This window comes from Hylobates moloch, unplaced genomic scaffold, assembly GCF_009828535.3.
Source record: "Hylobates moloch isolate HMO894 unplaced genomic scaffold, HMol_V3 SCAFFOLD_18, whole genome shotgun sequence".
NCBI lineage: Eukaryota > Metazoa > Chordata > Mammalia > Primates > Hylobatidae > Hylobates > Hylobates moloch.
In genome coordinates this window covers 64,133,607-64,156,966 of record NW_026652293.1, presented here as the reverse complement: position 1 = coordinate 64,156,966, position 23,360 = coordinate 64,133,607, and the positions used below count along the sequence as shown (strand labels likewise).

Genomic DNA, 23,360 nt, shown 5'->3' with positions numbered 1-23,360 from the left:
TAGTGGCCGCTCACTCCATCTGAGATTCCAGTACTCTTTAGAGTTCTCTTTTACTCTTATAATCCCCTATATGGTTAATAAGTCTGTATGTTGTATTTAACTTTCCCTGTTCATATTACCGTCTAATTTCTGCTTCCTGTTTGGACCCTGATGAATACAACAGGGAATTAGGAAAATAAATAATGGTATTACTTCTCCTTCAGCCCTATTGCCTAGAGAAGGTGTTCCATTTTCTGTGGCTAGTCACTGTATTAGGTTCAGATCAAGATTCAGTACCAACTGGGAGCTTCACATGAATTCTCCCTTTAACGTACTAGGTGTTCCCACTTTATTCTATACTGAATCTTACAGAAATATTGAAACACCCTCAGATCTGTCCTATCCATGAACCCTACATTTCCTCTCAACTATTGCTCCGTCTCCTCCTCCTCAGAGCTAAGTTTCTTGAAGTAGCTGGCTACATCATTTCCTCAGTAACTTCATCTCACACTTCTCAACCTACTTCAATCTAGCTTGGGTACATCTCTAAAACAAAATAGTTCTTGCTAAGATTACCATAATAAATAAGACTAATGGACATTCTTTCCATCTTCATCTCAGCAGCATTCAGCATTTTGTGCCACTTCCCCTCTTTAAACAAGTTTTCCTTTGATTCCTTTGACAGCATCATCTCCTGATTTCCCACTTTTCTACCTCTCTAGTCATGTCTTCTTAAGTCTCTGCCTCTAGCAGTCCTAGGTTCCCTCCAGTTCATCTATACTTGGTTTCAAGTAAGCGCCAACAGGCACACACATCCAAATGAATATCTGACATCCTTATCAAAGATACCTCAAAATCAACACTTTCAACAATGAACTCACTATCTTCCTTCCAAACCCGGTTCTCTCAAGTTTTGCCAATTCTAAGCATGTCCTGGTCTCTCCCCATCTATTCTTGACCTCTTCACATCCATTCTCACACTGCAGACTGTTTGTCTTTTTAATACGTAACGACCACATCACTCCCCAGTTTAAAGCCCAAATAGCTTCCCATGGCGCTCAGAATAGAGGGCAAAACCACTAACGTGGCTTATAAGACCATGCTTAATCTCACCCCCACTTACATTATCAGCCTCAAATCACGCTATAGTTAAGTCATAACTCACAAAGGCATGCATTTCCAAGTTGGGTACATAAACATCTATCTGTATGCATGTTGAGCAAAAAATAGCACTGCTTTAAATGGTCAGAATCAAACACAACTGGCAAGGTGCCTGTCTTAGACATGGCAATAGGTAGGGAGGGAGACAGTATAAAAACTAAAACTATGTCAGTTGAAGGCAATACACACATATTTTCCTGAGCCTTGAATAATATTAAATTCAACAAATAGGATAAACAGCATTACATGGAAACGGGGCTGTTATTCTCTCCACCCCGCCAAATGTAACACTGTTTATCCTATTTGTTAAATTTAGTATTACTTCATATGTAGCTGTTGGTAAGACCACAACACTTTAAGCAACAACATACTACTAATATTCTGTATCATTCAGCAGTGCCTTGTTGCAGAAACAAATAGCATTTCTGTTTGGCTGCCATATAGTTTAGTTTCATTCAAGTACTTTTTTTTTTTCATATTTCAGTGGAAGAATAGTTCAAAATATTTCAAATTTTAAAAGTACCATAGAGATCATGGCATCTAGTACTTTGACAACTGAGGCCCAGGGCTGAAATTTAGTTGTACCTAGTTGATTTTACTAATTACAAATTATTTTTAAAAATAAATTCACTAAAACCATTTTCCATGTTTTGAATTGACTCACGGACAAAACAACTTTTTACAACTAATGAAGGTGAACAAACTTTTTCCATGGACAAATGCATGACATTTTACCACATAATTGTCTCCGTAATTGTCATCTTTGTTCAATAACATTCATTCAGAAGCAGGAGTAGTTTTAAAAATACTACTTTTTTGATTGCCTATTGCTTTTCTTTCCCCTCTTCCATTGTGGAACTATGAAATTTAAAATTACTCATCTTTCGTTATCCAAGGCTCTTTGGTTCCTCCCCTCAACTTAGCTCCATTTCTACTTTCGCATGTCCAAAAACTCCTTAAGGACTCTATTCAACAAACGGAAATCTACCCTGGGACAAAATCCTTAATTATCACAGAGGACCTAGGAAAACAGGAATTTCAGTCTTTCCTTGAGCAGGAGCAAACTCTAAGATGTGCTTTTACTCCAATCATCTCTGTAAGCCAAATACTGCAATATAGTAAGCAATATTTGCTCCCAACAAAATGAATTATGGCATCTTGCTTAAAGAACTGAAGTGGTTAGAATTCGTTTGATTTTTTAAAAAATTAGCTGTTTCATTTTATTTTTTCTCCGTTTTTTAATTGTGGTAAAACAAACATTTACCAGCTTAGCCATTTTTAAGTGTACAGTTTAGCGTATTAAATACACTCATAATGTTGTACAACCATTATTACCATTCATCTCCAGAATTCTTGTATTAATCTTTCCAAAATGAAACTCTGGACCTAGCATTTCTTAATCTAACTCCCCATCCCTCCTCCCCTCAGCTCCTGCCAACCACCATTCTGCTTTCTTGTCTCTGTGATTTTGACTACTCTAGGTACCTCATGTAAGTAATAAATACGGTATTTGCCCTTTTGATTGGCTTATTTCACTTTGCATAATGTCTTCAAGCTTCATCCACGTTGTAACATATGTCAGAATTTCCTGTTTAAGGCTGAATAATATTCTATTGTATGCATATACCACATTTTGTTTATTCACTCATCTATAGACAGACAATTGAGTCACTTCCACCTTTTGGCTTTTGTGAGTAACGCTGCTGTAAACATGACTATTCATACCTGTTCAAGTCCCTGCTTTCAATTATTTAGGGGTATCACCCAGAAGCCCTCAACAAACTTTTAAAAAATAAAATAGTAGTTTACTAAGTCTTGAATGTCTACTACATGTAAGAGTATGGATCTGGAACTTTCCATCTGTCTTTTTAATGCTCACTATAACCTTATGTGACTGTATTACTATCCTTAATGAACAAATTGAGGCATAGAGAAGAAATTCAGCCAAGTCACACAGTAAATAGTGAAAGTTTCTAGAATTCAAAAGCTCACGCCCTTCCCACCTTACCTGCTTCTTGACAGTCATCTCCATATAAAACATACCCATTTTTCTCAACATTTTTCCACATAAATTCCTGGTTCAGCTTTTCTCCATGTTTTGCTTAACCTTATTCTGTAGTCTTCCAAACACACTATATACTTTCATGATTCCACGCCAATCTGTGACTATGAAGCCTTACTCTTACATCTTTCTCTACCTACAACAGTTTAAATGTTTTAATACACCCCAATCAAGGCGGCACTCGTCTCTTCATTCTCACTATATAAAACTTGTATTTCAATTAAATGTTTCAGTCAGTTTTAGATTACAAACAGCTGTCTGATTACCTATTTTGCACCCTAGAACTCTGAGGGTGGGGACAATGCCCAGACGACTTTGCTCCTTGGCCCTCTCCCAAAGATACTCATATGTACAAGAGACTCAACTGTTTCTCGTAAATTCCTTCTAATAATCTGTTTCTCCTCACCAAGGTCTATGAAACTGTAAGTGCCTCAACAAACAAAAATATTTTAAAATTTGCTATTCAATTATTCAGATCTAGTTGTACTTAATTTAAAATACTTTCTAAAAGATTAGCGTTCAAACTGATGAAGGGCAGAATTTGGGGTCTTGATTTTTTAAAAGGGAAAAGAGAGAATATGCAATAAGAGTTCTTAAACTTTATCTTTGGTGTCAATCTCTATTAAATGTGGGTGAGTGTCAGATATTTAATTTTCAAGTATATCTAGTCATTATATAAGTTATCCTTGAAATGTGTTAACAAAAGTTACTTCAGAGATGAGATGGCCATTTTTGCTCCATAGAAATTAGGTTTCATGGGCCAGGTGCGGTGGCTCACACCTGTAATCCCAGCACTTTGCGGGGCCGAGGTGGGTGGATCACCTGAGGTCAGGAGTTCGAGACCAGCCTGACCAATATGGAGAAATCTCGTCTCTACTAAAAATACAAAATTAGCCAGGCGTGGTGGCACATGCCTGTAATCCCAGCTACTCGGGAGGCTGAGGCAGGAGAATCACTTGAACCCAGCAGGCGGAGGTTGTGGTGAGCCGAGATCTCGCCCTGAGCAACAAGAGCAAAACTCCATCTCAAAAAAAAAGAAAGAAATTAGGTTTCATGCTATAACGTGGAGAAAGTTCAAGGACATCTGGCCCAAAACACTGAAAAGCATTTTTGGTCACATGTAGGCAAGAGGATGTTTAAACAAGTTATGTTTCAACCTGATAAAAAAGACATCCGCTATTTTCAGTGAATAATCCCCAAGGTGAAAATTTTCAACGTACTGCCATATTCCGTCAAACAATGCCTTCCCCTTCTGTCTTTGCCTTGGATGAAATCCAATTAGAATTATTTACAGAATCAGCTGCCAGTAAGATAGAAGTCTGTAGGTTGCTATTATGTAAATTGTTATTTTTTTCCTTGTTCTCCTATTAGAACATATAACAGGGAAACCCAGTTAAAGGCTTCTGATTATTTTTACATATTCCTTTAATATTTAAGCAATATACATCCAGTCCAAATCTCCATCAAAAACTATATATAAAAGCAAACAGACATGACAGAGGTTTCATTATAAATTTGAACCTCACATGACTCAACTTTGTTTCTTGGTTTTAATGCTTTTTCAGATATTGTTTAACATATGATTCGGCAATTCCGCTCCTAGGTATATACACCCAAAAGAGCTGAAAGCATATATTCACACAAAGACTTGTAGGCAAATATTAACAGCAGTTATTATTCACAAAGGCCAAAAAGTGGAAACAACCCAAAAGTCCACCAACTGATGACAGATTAACAAAATACGGTATATCCATAAAAGACTATAATTCAGTTATTAAAAAGGAACGAAATACAGATACATGCTGACATAGCTGAACTCTGAAAACATGCTCAAATAAACCAGACGCAAGAGGCCATATATGGTTTGATTCAATTTATATGATATCCAGAATAGACAAATCCATAGAGACAGAAAGTAGATTAGTGGTGACCAGGGGCTAACCCTGGTATTAGGAGAAGGGGGAATGGGGAATGACTGCTAATAGGTAGGTTTCTTTTGAGCGTGATGAAATGTTCTGGTATTAGACAGTGATAAGTACATAACCTTGTGAAAATAGTAAAAACAAATGAATTATTCAATTTAAAAGGGTTAAGTGGTATGTAATGTCTCAATTTTTAAAAATTGCACTTGTAACTATTTCTCTGAGTACCACATGAATTTTTAAAACAAGTTAGCGTCACCAAATCAATCACTGAAATGTTAAAATGAAATCAGACTTATTTTGGATTCACAGGCCACTCTGCTAAAAATCTACTTTCAAATATAAGACGTGCACACTGAAAATAAATATATCTATGTGCCTCAGCTTTGTAAAGTATGTGTGCTTATACTACCAACAGTAAACTCTAAACAGAATTCCACTGATTTGGATTTTGTCTGAGTAGGGTTTTTTTGTTTGTTTTGGTTTTTTTCCTGAGACAATCTGGCTCTGTTGCCCAGGATGGAGTGCAGTGGCACAATCTTGGCTCACTGCAACCTGCGCCACCTGGGTTCAAGTGATTCTCTCTCCTGCTTCAGCCTCCCGAGTAGCTGGGATTATAAGTGCCTGCTGCCGCACCCAGCTAATTTTTGTAGACAGGGTTTCATCATGTTGTCTAGGCTGGTCTCGAACTCCCGACCTCAGGTGATTCGCCCACCTTGGCCTCCCAAAGTGCTGGGATTACAGGCGTAAGCCACCGCGCCCGGAATGGGTCTTTCTTTTTTTAAAAAGAGACATGGTCTTGCTCTGTCACACAGGCTGGAGTGCAGTGGCACAATCGTGGCTCACTGCAGCCTCAAACTCCTTGGTTCAAGCGATCCTCATGCCTTAGCCTCCCCAGTAAATAGGACTACAGGAGCAAGCAACTATGCCTAGCTAATGGTTTTTTTATTTTTATTTATTTCCTTTTTTTTTTTTTTTTTTTTTTTTTTTACTTTTTTGTAGAGACAGGGTTTTGCTAAGTTGCACAGACTGGTCTCAAGTGATCCTCCCACCATGACCTCCCAAAGTGCTGGGATTACAGGTATGAGCTACCACTTCCAGCCCTAAGCAGGGCTTTTACAGCAGCACTGAAGAACGAGTATTGAGCAAATTGGTACCACCACTGAGTTTTTATCCAAAATGAAAATAAATGTTAAAATTTAGTACAGTATTACAGATTAATTTTGCTAAATTCAAGAAAGGTCGGGAATGAACATTTGTTAATGGTTATACGCCAAACAAAATAAGAAATGCTTTCCATAAATGTGTTTTATTTAATTTCCAAAAAATCCAGGAGGTAGCTATTAATGTTCTCATGCTAAAGGAAAGAAAGCTGAAATTCAAATAGGTTGTACACTTTGTTCCAAGGTTACAGAGATATGGAATATTAAAACATATAAAAGCCCAGGTCTGACGGCAAAGTCTATGGCTTTCTACTTCACCTCACTGAGCAAGTCTTATCTCTTATAAGGAGACCTCACAGACTAGAAAACTTAAGACCAATCTGGGGATCTTCTAAAATTGACTTTCCTAATACCAAAGGACCACATTCTCTTCCTATCTTGCTTAATCCTTATAATAACCACTTAAATAACTCATCTGCACTTTCAACTACCTTGTCCCTTGGAGTCATATTCAAGATATTTTAACAGGAATATAAAGTACTATATAAATAAATATAAATCCCAAATTTTAACTATATTTTTATTTTCTTAATACACTAAACTATATTATAGAACTGCTTACCAAGTGATATAAAATATAACAAATTATTCCTCAAATCATTCCAATAATTCTCAAATCATTTCTTAATTTTTTAGATGCTGTTGGAAAGGGCTTTTGACTTCCCTTGTCTGAGCCACGATTTGATATGCAAAGTATCATCAAACTCTTCCTATGACCTCCTCCATTAAAATGACAGTTATCAGGCAACTGGGTTCCTGCCAATGTAGGGGATTCACACAGGCCTGCCCCCATTCTCAGCTTCCAATTCCCCTGACCATTCCTTTAGTCTCTGTTCCTCTCTCATCATACTCTCTCCCCTAAACAATAGGGGATGAAAGGAGTAGAAGAGGAAAAGGAAGGAAGGAAGGAAGAAGAAAAGAAAGAAAATCTGTGTTCTCACTTGCTGGGATGCCTGCTGTCCTGTGATGGTTATCAATAAGGCTCCCTTCCCCCAGACTTTTTCCCTTATGTGCAGAGACAGCCACTTCTCTTTCCACCAGGGTGCCTGCCTCAAATAAAGCAATGCTTCCTGAACCCACCTGAGATTATAAATGCAGCCTGAGAGAATATGCTCTGCATGAAATATCTGTTTATATCCCTGGTTCCCAGTAGAGTCATCAGACACTATTTGCTTCTCCCCTTAAGGCAACTCTTTTTGGAGGTTTACAAAAGAAGTCCACAGCTCTGCTGCACAACATAAAACCCCCACCCACCCCTGGACTTAAAGGCAACTCCCCAGTCCCTCCACTCGAGTAACATTTGTAGCTCATCCTCTAGCTGCAGTGCACAAACCAAAAAGTATCTGTTATGGACTGAACTGGGCTGCCCCAAATATGTTGATCATATGTTGAAGCCCTAACCTCTGGTACCTAAGAATGTGAGTGTATTTGGAGACAAGGTCTTTAAAGAGGGGATTAAGTTAAAATTAGGCCATTGAGGTGTACTTTTATCGAATATGACTGGTGATATAAGGAAAGATTAGGACACACAGAGACAACAGAGATGTGTGTGCACGTGTGCACAAGGCCATGTGAAGACCCAGGGAAAAGATAGTCATCTGCGTGTCATGGAAAGAGGCCTCAGGGGAAATCAAACTTGCCAACACCCTGATCTCAGACTTGAGGCCTCCAGAACTGCAAGACAATAAATTTCTGTTTAAGCCACCCAGTCTGTGGTATTTTATTATGGCAGGCCTAGTAAACTAATACAGTATCTTGGAATCAGTGCACCTTTGGCTTCTGAGATAAACCCCATGCGCTGAAATTTGTATTATTAATTTTACTACTCATCACAGTTGACAATATACTACTTACCAACAAACGCAGAAGTATGTATTTCTATTTTAACAACAAACATGGCCACAATAATGCATCAGGCTGCTTATCTTTTCCTACTCCTCCCACTGTCATCCTGCTGCCAAATAATGAGCATGACCCAAACCATGAATTAATCTAACTTTCTGCCTTATTCATTCCTATTGCTATACAGAAAGGATTATATTTATTGGTCAGGTAAACTTTCAAAAATGATTAACAGTAACTATTAAATATTCCTGGTTAAGTTCCCATCCCGATTACACTCACAGTCATTCTTTTATTTTTCTTTTTGGCTGGGGGCGGGGACAGAGTCTTGCTGTCTCCCAGGCTGGAGTGCAGTGGTGCAATCTCGGCTCATTGCAACCTCCGCCTCCTGGGTTCAAGCGATTCTCCTGCCTCAGGTGCACGCCACCATGCCCGGCTAGTTTTTGTATTTTTAGTAGACACGGGGTTTCACCACTTTGGTCAGGCTGGTCTCGAACTCCTGACCTCGTGATCCGTCCACCTCAGCCTCCCAAAGTGCTGGGATTACAGGCGTGAGCCATCAGAGTCATTCTTAAATCTCCAGTCTCGCATCAATTCCATACCATTTCCCCACCACATCCCCTTTTCTCAGCACATGACACGAAAATGGAAGTGACTGAGCAAGAATTTTCTCAATTCCCTACCTCTATACCCATCTGGGAAGAGAGAGCTGTCCTGTCATACAAGGCTTAAGCTCTGGATCCCATTCTCAGGTCTTGATTATTCAGGGATATTACTCCCTTAAATATTATATTGTATTTCCTCTAGTTAAGGTTCCCAGCCTTGGTTTTATTCTCACTCTACACTCTCCTTAGACAATCTTATCCACGTCTTTAAAATTAACTACAATTTATGAGCTCATGACTCCAAGGCTATAACTGCAGATGCATCCTGAGTTCTCTAGACCTACGTATCAAATTGCCTCCTAGGCAGCAACCTGTACGTCCTAAGATTTCCAATTAATTTTTCCAAAACCCATTCCACCTTCCTGTTTTCTCCTGTTAACAAATAACATTCCTATTCATCCAGTTGGCCAAACCAGAAACCTAAAGGCATCCCTAGACTATTCCCTTTATGTTTTTTAAAAATAAACTGTCTTCTAAAAACACACCCATTCGTCTCTATTCCCACTGCTAACACCAAATTTGAGGCCCTATTCATTTCACACCAAGAAGGACCACTACAGCTGCCTCACCTCTCTGCCTTTAGCTTCCCACTGAATAAAATATGATAATAGCAAAACAGAAAGCAGAGACTTAAAGGGAGGATGTCCTAGGTTCTAAAGCTAATTCAGTCTCTTGCAAGCAGTGTGAACTGAGGTAAGTTTACTCATTTTACTGTATTCCAATTTTCTCATCTGTAAAGTGCAGGCATCTGTTTACATAGTAGGGTTTATATAGAATAATGTATCAGTGTCTGGTATAAGGGCCCTTTGTATCTGTTTACTAAATTAAACTATGAGAAGAATAAAATAAGAATTACTGCCATTGATTTTTGTTAGACAATATTTTATAATGTCTTTAAAGAAAGCAACGGTGGCGAGGCACGGTGGCTCATGCCTGTAATCCCAGCACTTTGGGAGGCCAAGGCGGGTGGGTCACGGAGATTGAGACCATCCTGGCTAATAGGGTGAAACCTCGTCTCTACTAAAAATACAAAAAATTAGCCAGATGTGGTAGCGGGCGCCTGTAGTCCCAGCTACTCAGGAAGCTGAGGCAGGAGAATGGCATGAACCCGGGAGGCGGAGCTTGCAGTGAGCCGAGACCGTGCCACTGCACTCCAGCCTGGGCAACAAAGTGAGACTCTGTCTCAAAAAAAAAAAAAAAAAGCAAGCAAGCAATGGTTTTTTGTTCTTTGGATTTCTTTTCCCTTTTATTACTTACAATTAAAAGGGGCTATTATTCTTCTAAAATGTTATCCTAAGTCAATATCTACTACGATTCTCAAATACTTTATGGTTTGCTAAGAAGTAACAGCAAATTGGCTGGGCACAGTGGCTCACGCCTGTAATCCCCAGCACTTTGGGAGGCCAATGTGGGTGGATCAGTTGAGGTCAGGAGTTTGAGACCAGCCTGGTCAACATGGTGAAACGCAACTCTACTAAAAATACAAAAATTAGCTGGGCATGGTGGCGTTTGCCTGTAATCCCAGCTACTCGGGAGGCTGAGGCACAAGAATCACTTGAACCTCGGAGATGGGAGGTTGCAGTGAGCCCAGATCGTGCCACTGCAATCCAGCCTGGGTGACAGAAAGACTCAGTCTCAAAAAAAAAAAACAAAACAAGAACAACAACAACAACAAAAGAAGTACTAGCAAACTATGTTAACAGAACACTATTTTTATCCTACTAAGCCATGATAAATTAAGATAAGAGTAAGTCAAGGAATAAGGATCTCTCTGACTTGATGCAATATGTCCAAAACTGAGTAAGATATTGTCTCTTCTTCTCCATGTTGCCTATTTAGCCCTACCCTTATCAACTGGCAGACAGACCTCAGGTCAAAAGAATAACCTTCTGAAACAAGATTTCAGAAACGGAATGGGAATACTCAGAGATGAAAAGAGAAATTAGACTAAAAGACCATCATACATTTGGACAGTCCAAGTAGCGTATATCAGACATTTATCTATAAAGAGTATTTACAAGCCAAGTTTTCATAACCCAGAAAATGTCTATAGACAGATTTTCTCATGGTCATAGTAGTCATCACAAAAGTTCACAGTATGAAATATACACTTACTAAATTGTGATTGAAACAGGTCACCAAAAAATGCCTAATGAGTCATCTGACATTTACATGCAACCCTAAACTGTTTCCATTTTACATAATTACATTACATAAATTAAGTAATTTGGCCCAGTGCAGTGGCTCACGCCTGTAATCCCAGCACTTTGGGAGGTCAAGGTGGTTGGATCACAAAGTCAGCAGCTCAAGACCAGCCTGGCCAAGACGGTGAAACCCCATCTCTACTAAAAATACAAAAATTAGCAGGGCATGGTGGTGTGCGCCTGTAATCCCAGCTACTCGGGAGGCTGAAGCAGAGAACTGCTTGAACCCGGGAGGCGGAGGTTGCAGCCGAGATTAATCACACCACTGCACTCTAGCCTGGGCAACAGAGCGAGACTGTCTCAAAAAAAAAAAAAAAAAAAAATTGCATAATTTATGTAATTACATGTATAGGTAAAATTAAGGATGATGAATGTCTTTAACAAGATATAGAATCTTCAAGAAAAGAGATCTTCAAGAAAAAGCCTTTGGTGGCTGGGCGTGGTGGCTCACGCCTGTAATCCCAGCACTTTGGGAGGCCCAGGCGGGCAGATCACGAGGTCAGGAGATGGAGACCATCCTGGCTAACACGGTGAAACCCCGTCTCTACTAAAAATACAAAAAATTAGCCAGGCGCAGTGGTGGGCGCCTGTAGTCCCAGCTACTTGGGAGGCTGAGGCAGGAGAATGGCATGAACTTGAGAGGCAGAGCTTGCAGTGAGCCAAGATCACACCACTGCACTCCAGCCTGGGCGACAGAGCGAGACTCCGTCTCAAAAAAAAAAAAAAGAAAAAGAAAAAGAAAAAGCCTTTGGCTTTAGATAAAACAGTTTAAAGCATCAGACACTAGCTATCAGAGACGGATAATAGTCTAGCAGAAAGTCTATCAAAGTAGATAAAACAAGTCAGATTCCAATTCCAATACTATCACTCACCTCATTTACAAAATTAGGTAGAACTAGAAGTCTTCTCACCAGTTATAAAATCACTTTCGAACAGACAAATGAATGCTTTCAAATAAAAGAAAAATCTATTCAGAAAAAAATGTTAAATCAATCAACAGGCATATACCTGAATTTTCTATTACACCAAAAGAACATCAAATTACCGTATCAGGCAGAGAAAAATTAACTATTCATCAAACATTTTGTTTTCCTTGGCACACACAGAGACCGTATTTCCCATTCTTCCTTAAAGCTGGTGTGGCCATGTGACTAGCCAACAAAATGTGGGCAGAAGTGCTCCATGCCACTTCCAGGGCTGGTGCATAAAATCCTCAGGCACCATCCCACACTCCTCCCTTTTCCACAACCTGTCAGCTCTATGTTGATGCCTTGGCTCATTTTGGAAATCATGTACTGGTAACAGCAGAGCCCCAGAGAGCATGGATCTGTGAATAAGTGGGCAGAGCACACTCAAACTACCACCACAAAGCCTGGTCAAGAGAGAAAGATAACGATTTCTATTTTGTTAAGCCACTGCAACGTCACAGTTTATTAATCTGTTTCTGCACTTAGCTTTACCTTAACTAACCAACATCTCTGGTACTTCCCTCTTAATCTCACTCATTAACAGATAAATTCAATTTTTAGCTATATTATTCCATCCACTACACTCTTCCTACTGTTTCTCCAAAAGCTTACAGAGATTCACATCATAGTTCATTTTTCCAGTGGGCACTCACAATTTTGCCAATATGCTGAACCTACACAGAATTTCTCTGTACTGCTATAGTAGCTTTGGAACTTCCCTAAACATTAATATTGATCCTATTCCTGCTAGTATGTGTAAGAAATAGGTCCTGGAAACTTGCTTTCTTTTGGAAGAAACAAAAAACAGTAAAACATAAACTCGCGAAAGCGAATCATCAGATAAAGCACATGGCTGAACAACAACAACAAAAAGCCTTTTAAAATTAGTTTTGTTCTTCATTCTTTCAACATTTATATTTACGGAGACTTATTAGGTGTCTGGGATATATAAAGTGAAAAACAGGAATGAAATCTTTGTAGAGATTTATAGAGTCTACATTCTAGTAAGGGAAAGAGAGATAATGAAGAAATATAATATATAAAGAGATTACACATTAGAAGTTGAGAAGTGCTATGAAAAAAGGGCCACAGTGTGTGCTGGGTGTATGACGAAAACCTCAGTATTTGGGGTAAGTAAAATAAAGCCTTTCCTAGGAGTTAGCTTGTAAAGTCAAGAGGTAAATGAAATCCATGTGGGAAGAAACCAATGGGACCACATGCTAGCTTATGACCCTGAGCATCACTTGTGAGCCTCAATCTCCCCGCTTGTGAAGTGGTAAAAAATCTATGATTTAGAGGTATTGCAAAAACCTATGAGATTGTGACTATAAAGAATAGTGGCTAAAAACATATCTTAACTGGCCCAAAACATCCACTTTACCCATCATTCACATTCTTGGATAAAAGAATTAAAATATTATTTAGGATATAAACTTAGTTTTGTGTACCGAAATGTCTCAAAAAATGACAATTCTCATCATTATCAGTGATATAAACTAAAGAAAAAAACATGTACTTTTTCTTTGAAATGGAGGACATTTCCCCTAAACTGTTAATTTTTCAACAAGAGGGAAAAAAAAATGACAGGACACAATTTTTTTTTAAGTGACTTATTTCAAATAGCTAATTATTTGTTCATTTGTTTAACCATCCCTTGGGACAATCTGTAATCTACTCTGATAAGAAATGTGTAGAAAACAGACCTGACGTTTTGTTGTTGTTCAATTATTAGGATACTCAATGTTTGAGCTCACACAAGTATCCCTTAGGGAAATGCTCTGCGTGCCATTAGCACTATTCTTAATGAGGAAAAGCACAGAACTCCTTTAGTTCATTGCCAGAATTGTTTTATCTTCAAGTCAAAAGAACAACTATTTGGAGTAATACCAAAACAAGCATTTAACAATTACAAGCAGCAAGCTATTCATAAGCATCATATTGTTAATGCTAATCCAATTATAAATAACCTTATTTTATCAAATAAAATATCTGTTAGCAAAATTTTCGGTCCTAGACACCTCTTTACTTGACTGCTTTATTCCTTAACTTTAAGAAAAAACATCTTTATTGCTTCAATTCAAAGAACTTCATTTTAAAGACTTTTTACAGAAAAGATACAGAAAATCCTTCATTATTTTAATCCATGAGTAAGTTATCTTCAAAGGAAACTTACAAATCATAAACGAAGGCCTAAAAGAGACCACTGTGCTTATAATAATCCTCAATGATACAGTGAAGTAGGAAAATCTGAAGATCGATCATTCCCGTTTTATTGTCCTATCTTTCCAAGAGTACAGCACTTCCTTCCTGAATTAGGAAATACTCTACTGAATATTTCCCTTTCACCTTTTTCTCTCCATTTCTCTGTTCTACAAGACAATGTATAGCTTTCTAGGTTGCTATACGGTCTTGGCCCTTATTTATCTATATGGTCTTGGCCCTTATTTAAACTCTTTATACTTCACTGATGCACGAGGACATACAAAATAGAACTATTGGACCAAATACAGCAAATCTGAAATGTCCCATATGTCCCACAGATATTTGGGGAACTTGATGTTGTCACAATTAGTAGAGCCTAATCATGCACTAATAAGGAATTGAGAAGTTTAAACATGAAAAACATTTTCACACGAGGCATCAACATTGTGGGGAAAATATGTGAATTTTTATTAAAATACAAGTTTTACGCAGACTGAAGTCCAAAGTGAGAACTACTGTGATCAGCTTTTATTACTTTAACTGTCATGAATTTTTGCAAGATAGGCATACTACATGATGATGTGATAGAACGATAAAGATTATGGAAGTTATTCAAACTCTTGCCTTGAGTCATTCAGGTTAATAGGATACTTAGGAAAAGCTGTAGAATTGGATTTCTGTTTAATACAGGCATTTAGACTGTACTGCTGCTTCAGTTCAAGCACTTTCCAGAAACTAAGAGACCTAACTTGGTCCCCCACCACCACCAACACTATCACCCAGTAGCCCTCAAGATTACACATGCATACCTAACTTAGGTATAGCAGGACTACTCTGTCTGAAATATTTTCCTGCTATGAATCTACCTGTAGTATGGTCACAGCTACTATTATAAAGATATTCCCATGTTTTCTGCCAAGCTTGATTTACCTTTTACTTCACCCTTCTTCCCACCAGTACTTCTGATCCTCTCTCCCACTCCAGCCAAATCTGTCACACTTTACAGGTTGTGCCACTTTACAACAAACTAAATTCATGAAGTCATCTTTATTGTGTGTGCTATTATTAAAAAATCAAATAAACCCCTGATATTAATAAATTATGATGGCAGACTGTATTTCATTTGGTAATATGTTATAATAACTCCTCACAGAAGTGTTTCACACTTCAGTTTCCAACAATGCACCCTCAGTTTTAACTAATGTATGCTGGTACTTTCTCTTACCCATATTAGAAGACATATCAACATTTCTGAAAAAACAAGTGCTGAAATTATAAACGTTTAGGCTAAAACTGGGTATTCGTATTAAGCAGATACCACATAAACTCATTTCCCAGTCTTCCTGCAAATCTTAAGGTACTGATATTGAGCATTCCTAATCTAAAAATCCTAAATCCGAAATGGCCCAAAATTCAAAACATTTTGAGTGCTGACACGATGCTCAAAGGTCGTGCTCAAAAGAAATGCTCATTGGAGCATTTCAGGTTTCTGGATTAGAGATGCTCAAGCAGTAAACTGTGAATATTTCAACACTCAAAATCTGAAACACTTCTGTTCCCAAGCATTTTAGATAAGGGATACTGAACCTGTATCTGAATTATCTAGCATTTGTCCTATCAATGAACCCACATTAGAAAAAGAAGGAAGAGGAAAGAACCAAGTACTTTATATATTTATTCAATTTATTTGAAAATAATGATAACCATCAAGATCCAGTATACCCTCAAATTTTTTTTTTTTTTTTTTTTTTTTTTTGAGACGGAGTCTTGCGCTGACACCCAGGCTGGAGTGCAGTGGTGCGATCTTGGCTCACTGCAACCTTCACCTCCTGGGTTCAAGTGATTCTCCTGCCTCAGCCTCCGGAGTAGCTGGGATTACAGGCACCTGCCACCGCACCTGGCTAAGTTTTGTATTTTTTAGTTGAGTCGGGGTTTCATCATCTTGGCCAGGCTGGTCTCGAACTCCTGACCTGGTGATCCACCCGCCTTGGCCTTCCAAAGTGCTGGGATTACAGGCGTGAGCCACCACTGAGATGTGCCCTGTCTGAACACATCCTACATACTCAAGAATAAAGTTGATCCTATTAAATTTGTGCTCTCAAATACTTTATTAAAATCAATCAATGACCATCACTACACTGTTAAAAAAAAAATAAAGCCAACTTGCTTTTGGATTACTTCTATATTACTACAAAGTTGCAGCTCTTTAAAAGCCAGTTTTATTATTTCATCAGGTGTCACTTAAAATTCATGCAACTCACATGTTAATCATGTAGCACACTATTTAAAATACATATTACCCCGAAACAAACCTAGACTTACCTGTAGTAATGGCTCGATGGAACTGATGCATATCTTCCCCCGATAGCTCTTGGGCTACCTGGAATATCTTTTGTCTGACACCATCCAATTTAATTTCTGATTCAGTCAATATATCTTCCATATCAGAAGCACTATGATCAAGATATTGGGAACTTTTAGAACATCAGATGCTTTAATAGTGAAAAACTAAAATAACCTAATTATCAACATAGGGCTAAATATTGTATGCATTCATATACTTCTAACTCAAAACTATTCATAGTATGGAGAACATGAAAATGCTATTAACACACTGTTAAGTGAAAAAAGTATACAAAAATTATATGTTTACTATAACTAAGAAAAATTTTGTTCATAAAAATATGATAGATGGATAGAGGTCTGCTTTCAGTAAGGGCAGAGTAACATGGACTGGATTTATCCTCCCACCTTAAACAACTAAAAAGAAAAAATAAATACAGAAAACAATGGTTACAGACACTGGACTACAGGCAGCATGGAGCAGTGATCCCTGGGGAAAGGGAGGAGAACAACATATACCCTCTGACTGCCCCATCTTATTGCCTGGAAAGCTTCCAAGTGACAGTACAGACACAGGAAACTTAGGTGGAGCCTGGGAGTCAGCCTGAGTAGAAAAGGAGTTGGGAGCTTTGGGGGATCAAGTCAGCTAAAATTTGCAGAGCAGAGTAAGAATGAGGAGAAAGCTGTATAAACAGAAAGCTTCAGAGATTTATAGAAGCAACCTCCTCAAGTCTTCAGTTGAGTACTGATCAGTGCAGGCCTGCGAGGAAACTACCTAAGGCTGGAAAAAGAATTGCCCAAAGTGAGCAGGCAGAACAATCCCCTTAGTTCACAGAGCCAGAAAGAATTGATTCATCATCAGCAGACTGACACTACAAAAATATTAAAGAAGTTCTTTAGGCAAAAAGAATGATACCAGATAAAAATCTGAATCTATACACAAAGGAATGAACATTTACAAAAATTGGTAAATGTGGATAAATAAATATTTTTCTTATTTTTAAATCATACTGTTTAAAGTAAAAATCATAACATATTGTGGAAACAACAAAAGTAGAAATAACATGAATCACAACAGTAGCACAAAAGGCCAAGCTAGTAGAGGGGAAATGGAAAAGGAAGTATAAGATTTTTATACCATATGCGAAGTGATAAGTAAATAGTCCTTACTTTGCATGGTACTGTGTTAACTGAAACTTGGGCACATCAACACTGTGACCTTCAATGCCAAAGTAACTGTTACCAAAAAATCATGCAAAGTGAAAAGATTCTTATATGCACAAATTTTAGTAAACACAGTATTGTACAAAGTGAGAATAGTTGACAATAAGATATATATTATGAACCATAAAACAATCACTACAAAAACAAAACAAAAAAGGCATAGCTAATAAGCCTACAAATAAGATAAAATGGGATCATAAAAAATTATCCAAAATAAGGCAGGAAGGAGAGAATAGATGGTAGATTTAATTATAACCATATCAATAACTACATTAAATGTAAACAGTCTAAACACCTGCACTAACAAGCAGATTTTCAGAATGGATTTTTTAAAAGCAAGAGAGACAAGAAATCCATGTTAAATATAAACACAAATAGATTAAAAATAAAAGGATGAAAAGATATACGGTCTGATAACAATCAAAAGAAAACAGGAGTAGCTATATTAATATCAAACTTTGGGCAAAGCCTATATCCAGGGATACCATCATAATGATAAAGGGTCAATTCATTAAATGCGTAACAATCCTAAATATTAATGTACCAAATAAAAGAGCTTCAAGATACTTGAAGAAAAAACTGATAGGACTTCAAGGAGAAAGTCAAATCTACAATTATCGTCAAGAGAGGTCACCCTCTTTCTCTCTCTCAATAACTGACAGAGCGAGTATACAGAAAATCATAAGGAAATAAGTGACGAGGACAACACTATCAACCAATCTGACTTAATTACACCTAACAATAGCAGAATACACACTCTTCAAGTGCACACACAACATTTACCAGATAGACCATATCCTGGGCCAAAATTAAGGCTCCATAAATTTAAAAGGATTCAAATTATAGAAAGTATGTTCTCTGACCACATGAAATTAAATTAGAAATCAGTATCAGAAAGTTGTCTGGAAAACTCCCAAGATATTTGGACACAAAATAACATACTTAAATTACTCTTGGGTCAAAGGTGAAATCAAAATGAAAATAGCACCAGTAAATTTCAAAACTTAGAGGAAATGGCAAATTCCTTCAAAGACACAAACTACTGAACCTCACTGAAGAAGTGTTATCCATGTCTTAAAATAATTTTGTAGTTAAAATACATGAGGTCTTCTCACTAACAGTTTTTCAGGTGTACTGTGACTGGCTCATTTCTTTCATAAAGTTTTTTTTTTGTTTTTTTTTTTGTTTTTTTTTTTGAGACAGAGTCCTATTCTGTCACCCAGGCTGGAGTGCAGTGGCATAATTCTGAGTTCAAGCAACCTCTGCCTCCTGAGTTCAAGCAATTCTCCTGCCTCGGCCTCTCGAGTAGCTGGGATGCCACCAAGCGCGGCTAATTTTTATATTTTCAGTAGAGATGGGGTTTTGCCATGTTGGCCAGGCTGGTCTCAAACTCCTGACCTCAAGTGATCTGCCTGCCTTGGCCTCCCAAAGTGCTGGGATTACAGGCGTGAGCCTCCGCATCCAGCCTCTTTCATGAAGTATTTTTACTTTCCTGAAGTTTCCAATATTTCTAAAGTTTCTATTTTTTCTGAAGTTTCTTATTTTTCTTAAGTCTATTATTTTCTCAGTTTACTAGTCAAAACTGTATGCACAGGATGATCACAACTATGATAAAAATAGTGCATAAAATAAGAAATCTGCTAGTTGATAGAGGCTATCTTTGGGTACTACAGACTGATTTGTCTCATTAAGTAGCTTTACTTTTCTGTCATTTGTAATTTTTCTAAAGACTACCATTTTCTAAGTTTACTATAATGAGCATTTATTTTTTGGTGGAAAAATATTTAAAAGATGACTTCACACAGTAACGCAGATTTTTCTAAAATATTAAGGTCTCCTGTCATATTCCTATTATAGGTTGAGCATTCCTAATCTGAAAATCCGAAATCCAAAATGCTCCAAAATCCAAAACTTTCTTAGCAACAAGAAGACACTCAAAGGAAATGCTCACAAGAGCACTTCAGATTTCAGATTTCCAGATTAGGGATGCTCAACCCACACATTATCTGCAAGTACTCCAAAATCCGAAATCCAAAACACTTATAGTCCCAAGCATTTGGGATACTCAATCTGTATGTTTTTCTTTATATTATTGCTTTTGTTATTTATTTATATTACTGCTGAATATTGATAGCAATTGTTTTAGAATTGCAAAAGGTACTAAAAAAAGTGTCCATAATTAATCAGAACGGTATTGCTTCTTTTGATAATATAAGCCTTATTATGTACAAGCTATCTAAGAATGATACGAGAAAACAAGCAAAAACTAATTTTACACAGTCAGGTAAGAAAAAGAAAATGTTAACAGTGCCATATTTCAATAAATCTACGTATGGCAAATTAGATTCCATTTAATGAAATAAAAATTAAAATGTGAGAATTATCTTAAAAGTTTCATGTTACTGAATGGAATACTTCAGTATCTTTTTTTTTTTTTTTTTTTGAGACAGGGTCTTATTCTGTCACCCAGGCTGGGGTACAGTGGCCCAATCATGGCTCACTGCAGCCTTGACCACCTGGGCTCAATCAATCCTCTTGCCTCCGTCTCCTGAGCAGCTGGACTACAGGTACGTACCACCATTTCCAGCTAGTTTTCTGTATTTTTTGTAGAGATGGGGTTTTGCCATGTTGCCCATACAGGTGTGAGCTACCATGCCCGCGCAATAATATCTTCAATAATGAAAAGCTAATAAATTATATGTGGTCTTCCCTACATTTTTTCTATGATATATAGTATAAAGCCAATCACAGCTACCCTTCTGGAGACATCTGGAATTTGTAACAACAATCCGTCTTCAGAAGCTGGACTAAAACACACAAGCTGGGGAGTTGTAGGGTAGATACTATTCTACCTCTAGTGAAACAGAAAGGCAAAGGAATCAGGTCAAATGAATTATGAAGCAAACAAAGAAGCAAAGATGGAAAATAGAGATCCTCAGCTGCTCATAAAATAGTGCTGAATCTTGAGAAGTTCTAATTTTTCTGAAGTCTACCATTTTCTCAGTTTACTAGTCAAAACTGTATGAACAATATGATCACAACTGTAATAAAAAATAGTGCATAAAATAAGAAATCTGCTAGTTGATAGTGGCTTTTTTTATAATTAATTTCCCCGTTCTGCTTAGACTAGTTTAAGTTAGTTTCTTTTATTTGCAATCACGAAGTCTATTAAATATACAAAGCCTGAGTAGAAAAACAAAATAGTAAAGTCCTAGAGAAAAAAAATTTAAACAAAAGTCACAAAACCGAAACAAGAACTTTCAAAAAAGAATTAAGTAGTCAACAGTATCATATGCTACAAAAATGTAAAATAAGAAAACAGACTTAATAATATGAAGGTTACAAGGGCATTTCAATAATTGTGAGGCAGAAAGCCAGATTGCAACAAGTTCAAATATGAATGAGAAAATAGGTTATGCAGATTTTAAGTTATCTAATATTAAAAGTTTCATGCAAATCATCCAAATAAAGTTTAATGTAACAGGCTCTAACAATCAAAATATTTAATATATTTTCACAGACAATAGCTGTATCTTAATGAACAATCTTAACATAACACAAAATCCCTAGCTGCTCTGAAAGTAAGAATTTTTCTTTAAGTCCACCCAACCCCTACAGACTTTTTTTTTTTTTTTGAGACAGGGTCTGGCTCAGTCGCCCAGGATGGAGTGTGGTGGTGGGATCTCGGCACACTGCAGCCTCTGCCCCCAGGCTCAAGCAAGCCTCCCAGCTCAGCCTCCCGAGTAGCTGGGACGATAGGTGTGCACCACCAATCCCTCCTAATTTTTGTATTTTTAGTAGAGATAGGGTTTCACCATGTTACCCAGACTGGTCTCAACCTTCTGAGCTCAAGTGATCTGCCCGCCTTGGCCTCCCAAAGTGCTGAGATTACAGGCGTGAGCCAGCACACCCAGCTGAGACCTATTTTTATTAAAATATTAACTCTTAAGTTGTACCTGCTGCTGCTGTCTTCTAATCCTCACACTCAAAAGTCACAGAATATTCTAATAGCTAGTATCAAACTGTAATAAATTCTAAAGATGCTTACTCACCTTGTAATCCTATGGAGGAGAAAAATTGTCCTTTTACTTTCAACAGTTATATCCCGACTAAGTTTCACAAGTCTCTCGTATTTGTCATGCCTTGCATCAAGTTCCTGCTGAAATGCTAAAAACACATTATTATGATCATAAGCATGTATATTCTATACTCAAAGCCTACCAAACAATATTTTTAAGATGTATGTCACATAGGCTGGGTGCGATGGCTCATGCCTGTAAGCCATCCCAGCACTTTGGAAGGCCATGGTAGGTGGATCACAAGGTCAAGAGATCAAGACCATCCTGGCCTAGATGATGAAACCCCGTATCTACAAAAAAACAAAACAATTAGCTGGGAATGGTGGCACACGCCTGTAGTCCCAGCTACTCGGGAGGCTGAGGCAGGAGAATCACTTGAACCCTGGATGCAGAGGTTGCAGTGAGTCGAGATCAAGTCACTGCACTCCAGCCTGGCGACAGAGCGAGACTCTGTCTCAAAAAAAGAAAAAAAAAAAAGATGTCACAATGTAAATACAGACAATGACTGTAGTCACCTGACTTCATTCAGAAGTAGAACAAGACGGTAATGACACTAATTCTCAAAACACAAAAAGGTGATTATAAACAATCTCTAGCACTTACTGACTCTAGTGTTAATTGTCAAATATCCTAGGTATACATCACTAACAGCGCTAAAGTACCTCAAGAGGTCCACTTAATGTTCCCAGATTTCTAAACCTTTAAAACTAAGTATCTACTAATAATTTCTGTAAATGCCAACAACGCACAGCAGATCACAAATTCCTGAATCCTTGAAGATTTTCTAAAAATCTGTCAATTGTAGTAAGGTAGCTCACGTATATTAAAATGAACATGAAACAAATTTCTTAAAAGTGAATGCCACAGTATGTGTATTATATCTTCATTTTTTAAAAAGCTACCATATTATTATCACATTTAAATATTAAGTAAAAATCTAGTTAGCCCATTTATTTTAGAAAGTACATAATCTCAAATTTACTGTTTTACCATGTAGTAATATTGCATACATAAGCATAACCTACTTGAGAAATATTATTTTCAGACAGATTAGTAAAGAGGAAAAAAAGGAAAAATGACTGAAAATAGACAATCACTACGTGAGTTAGTTTTGTTACAACTAGGGAACTAGATCATAAAGTAGTTCTGCAATCAATAGAAAGCTGTGGCAGAGTTCATCTGAAAATGGTAAGAAACATCAAAATTTAATTAGGCTGGAAAAAAGTCAGCTGAAAATTGAGTTAGGATGTAGAAATCTAGGAAGAGAACTGAAAGTAGGAGAAAATGAAGAAGAGTTCCTGAGATCCATGAAAGGCTGAATGCAGGCTGTGGTGTCCAATTCTTATATACTATCTTTGAAGACTCAACACTTCCACATAGAAATTAATCTTCAACCTGTCAAATTGTTATGGACACAAATCTCCCATAACATAATATTACATTAAGAAAAGAGTTCCTCCCCACTTTCATACATCCTTTTTCCTTA

The 23,360-nt window shown here is 37.5% G+C and overlaps 1 protein-coding gene across 3 annotated transcripts in view; it reads right to left on the bottom strand.

The window, feature by feature from the left end:
- The window catches only part of TSNAX (translin associated factor X), a 91,504-nt gene that overhangs the window by 8,392 nt on the left and 59,752 nt on the right, over positions 1-23,360 (bottom strand). For all 3 annotated transcript variants that reach the window (XR_004245005.2, XM_058430538.1, XM_032136506.2), the window contains exons 3-4: positions 21,848-21,962; positions 16,551-16,681 (exon numbers count right to left, since the gene is read on the bottom strand). Coding sequence is in view for 2 of the 3 variants with exons in the window: in XM_058430538.1 (XP_058286521.1) it covers positions 16,551-16,681; positions 21,848-21,962 (246 nt within the window). In the remaining variant the exon portion in view is untranslated. The remainder of the gene's footprint in view (positions 1-16,550; positions 16,682-21,847; positions 21,963-23,360) is intronic.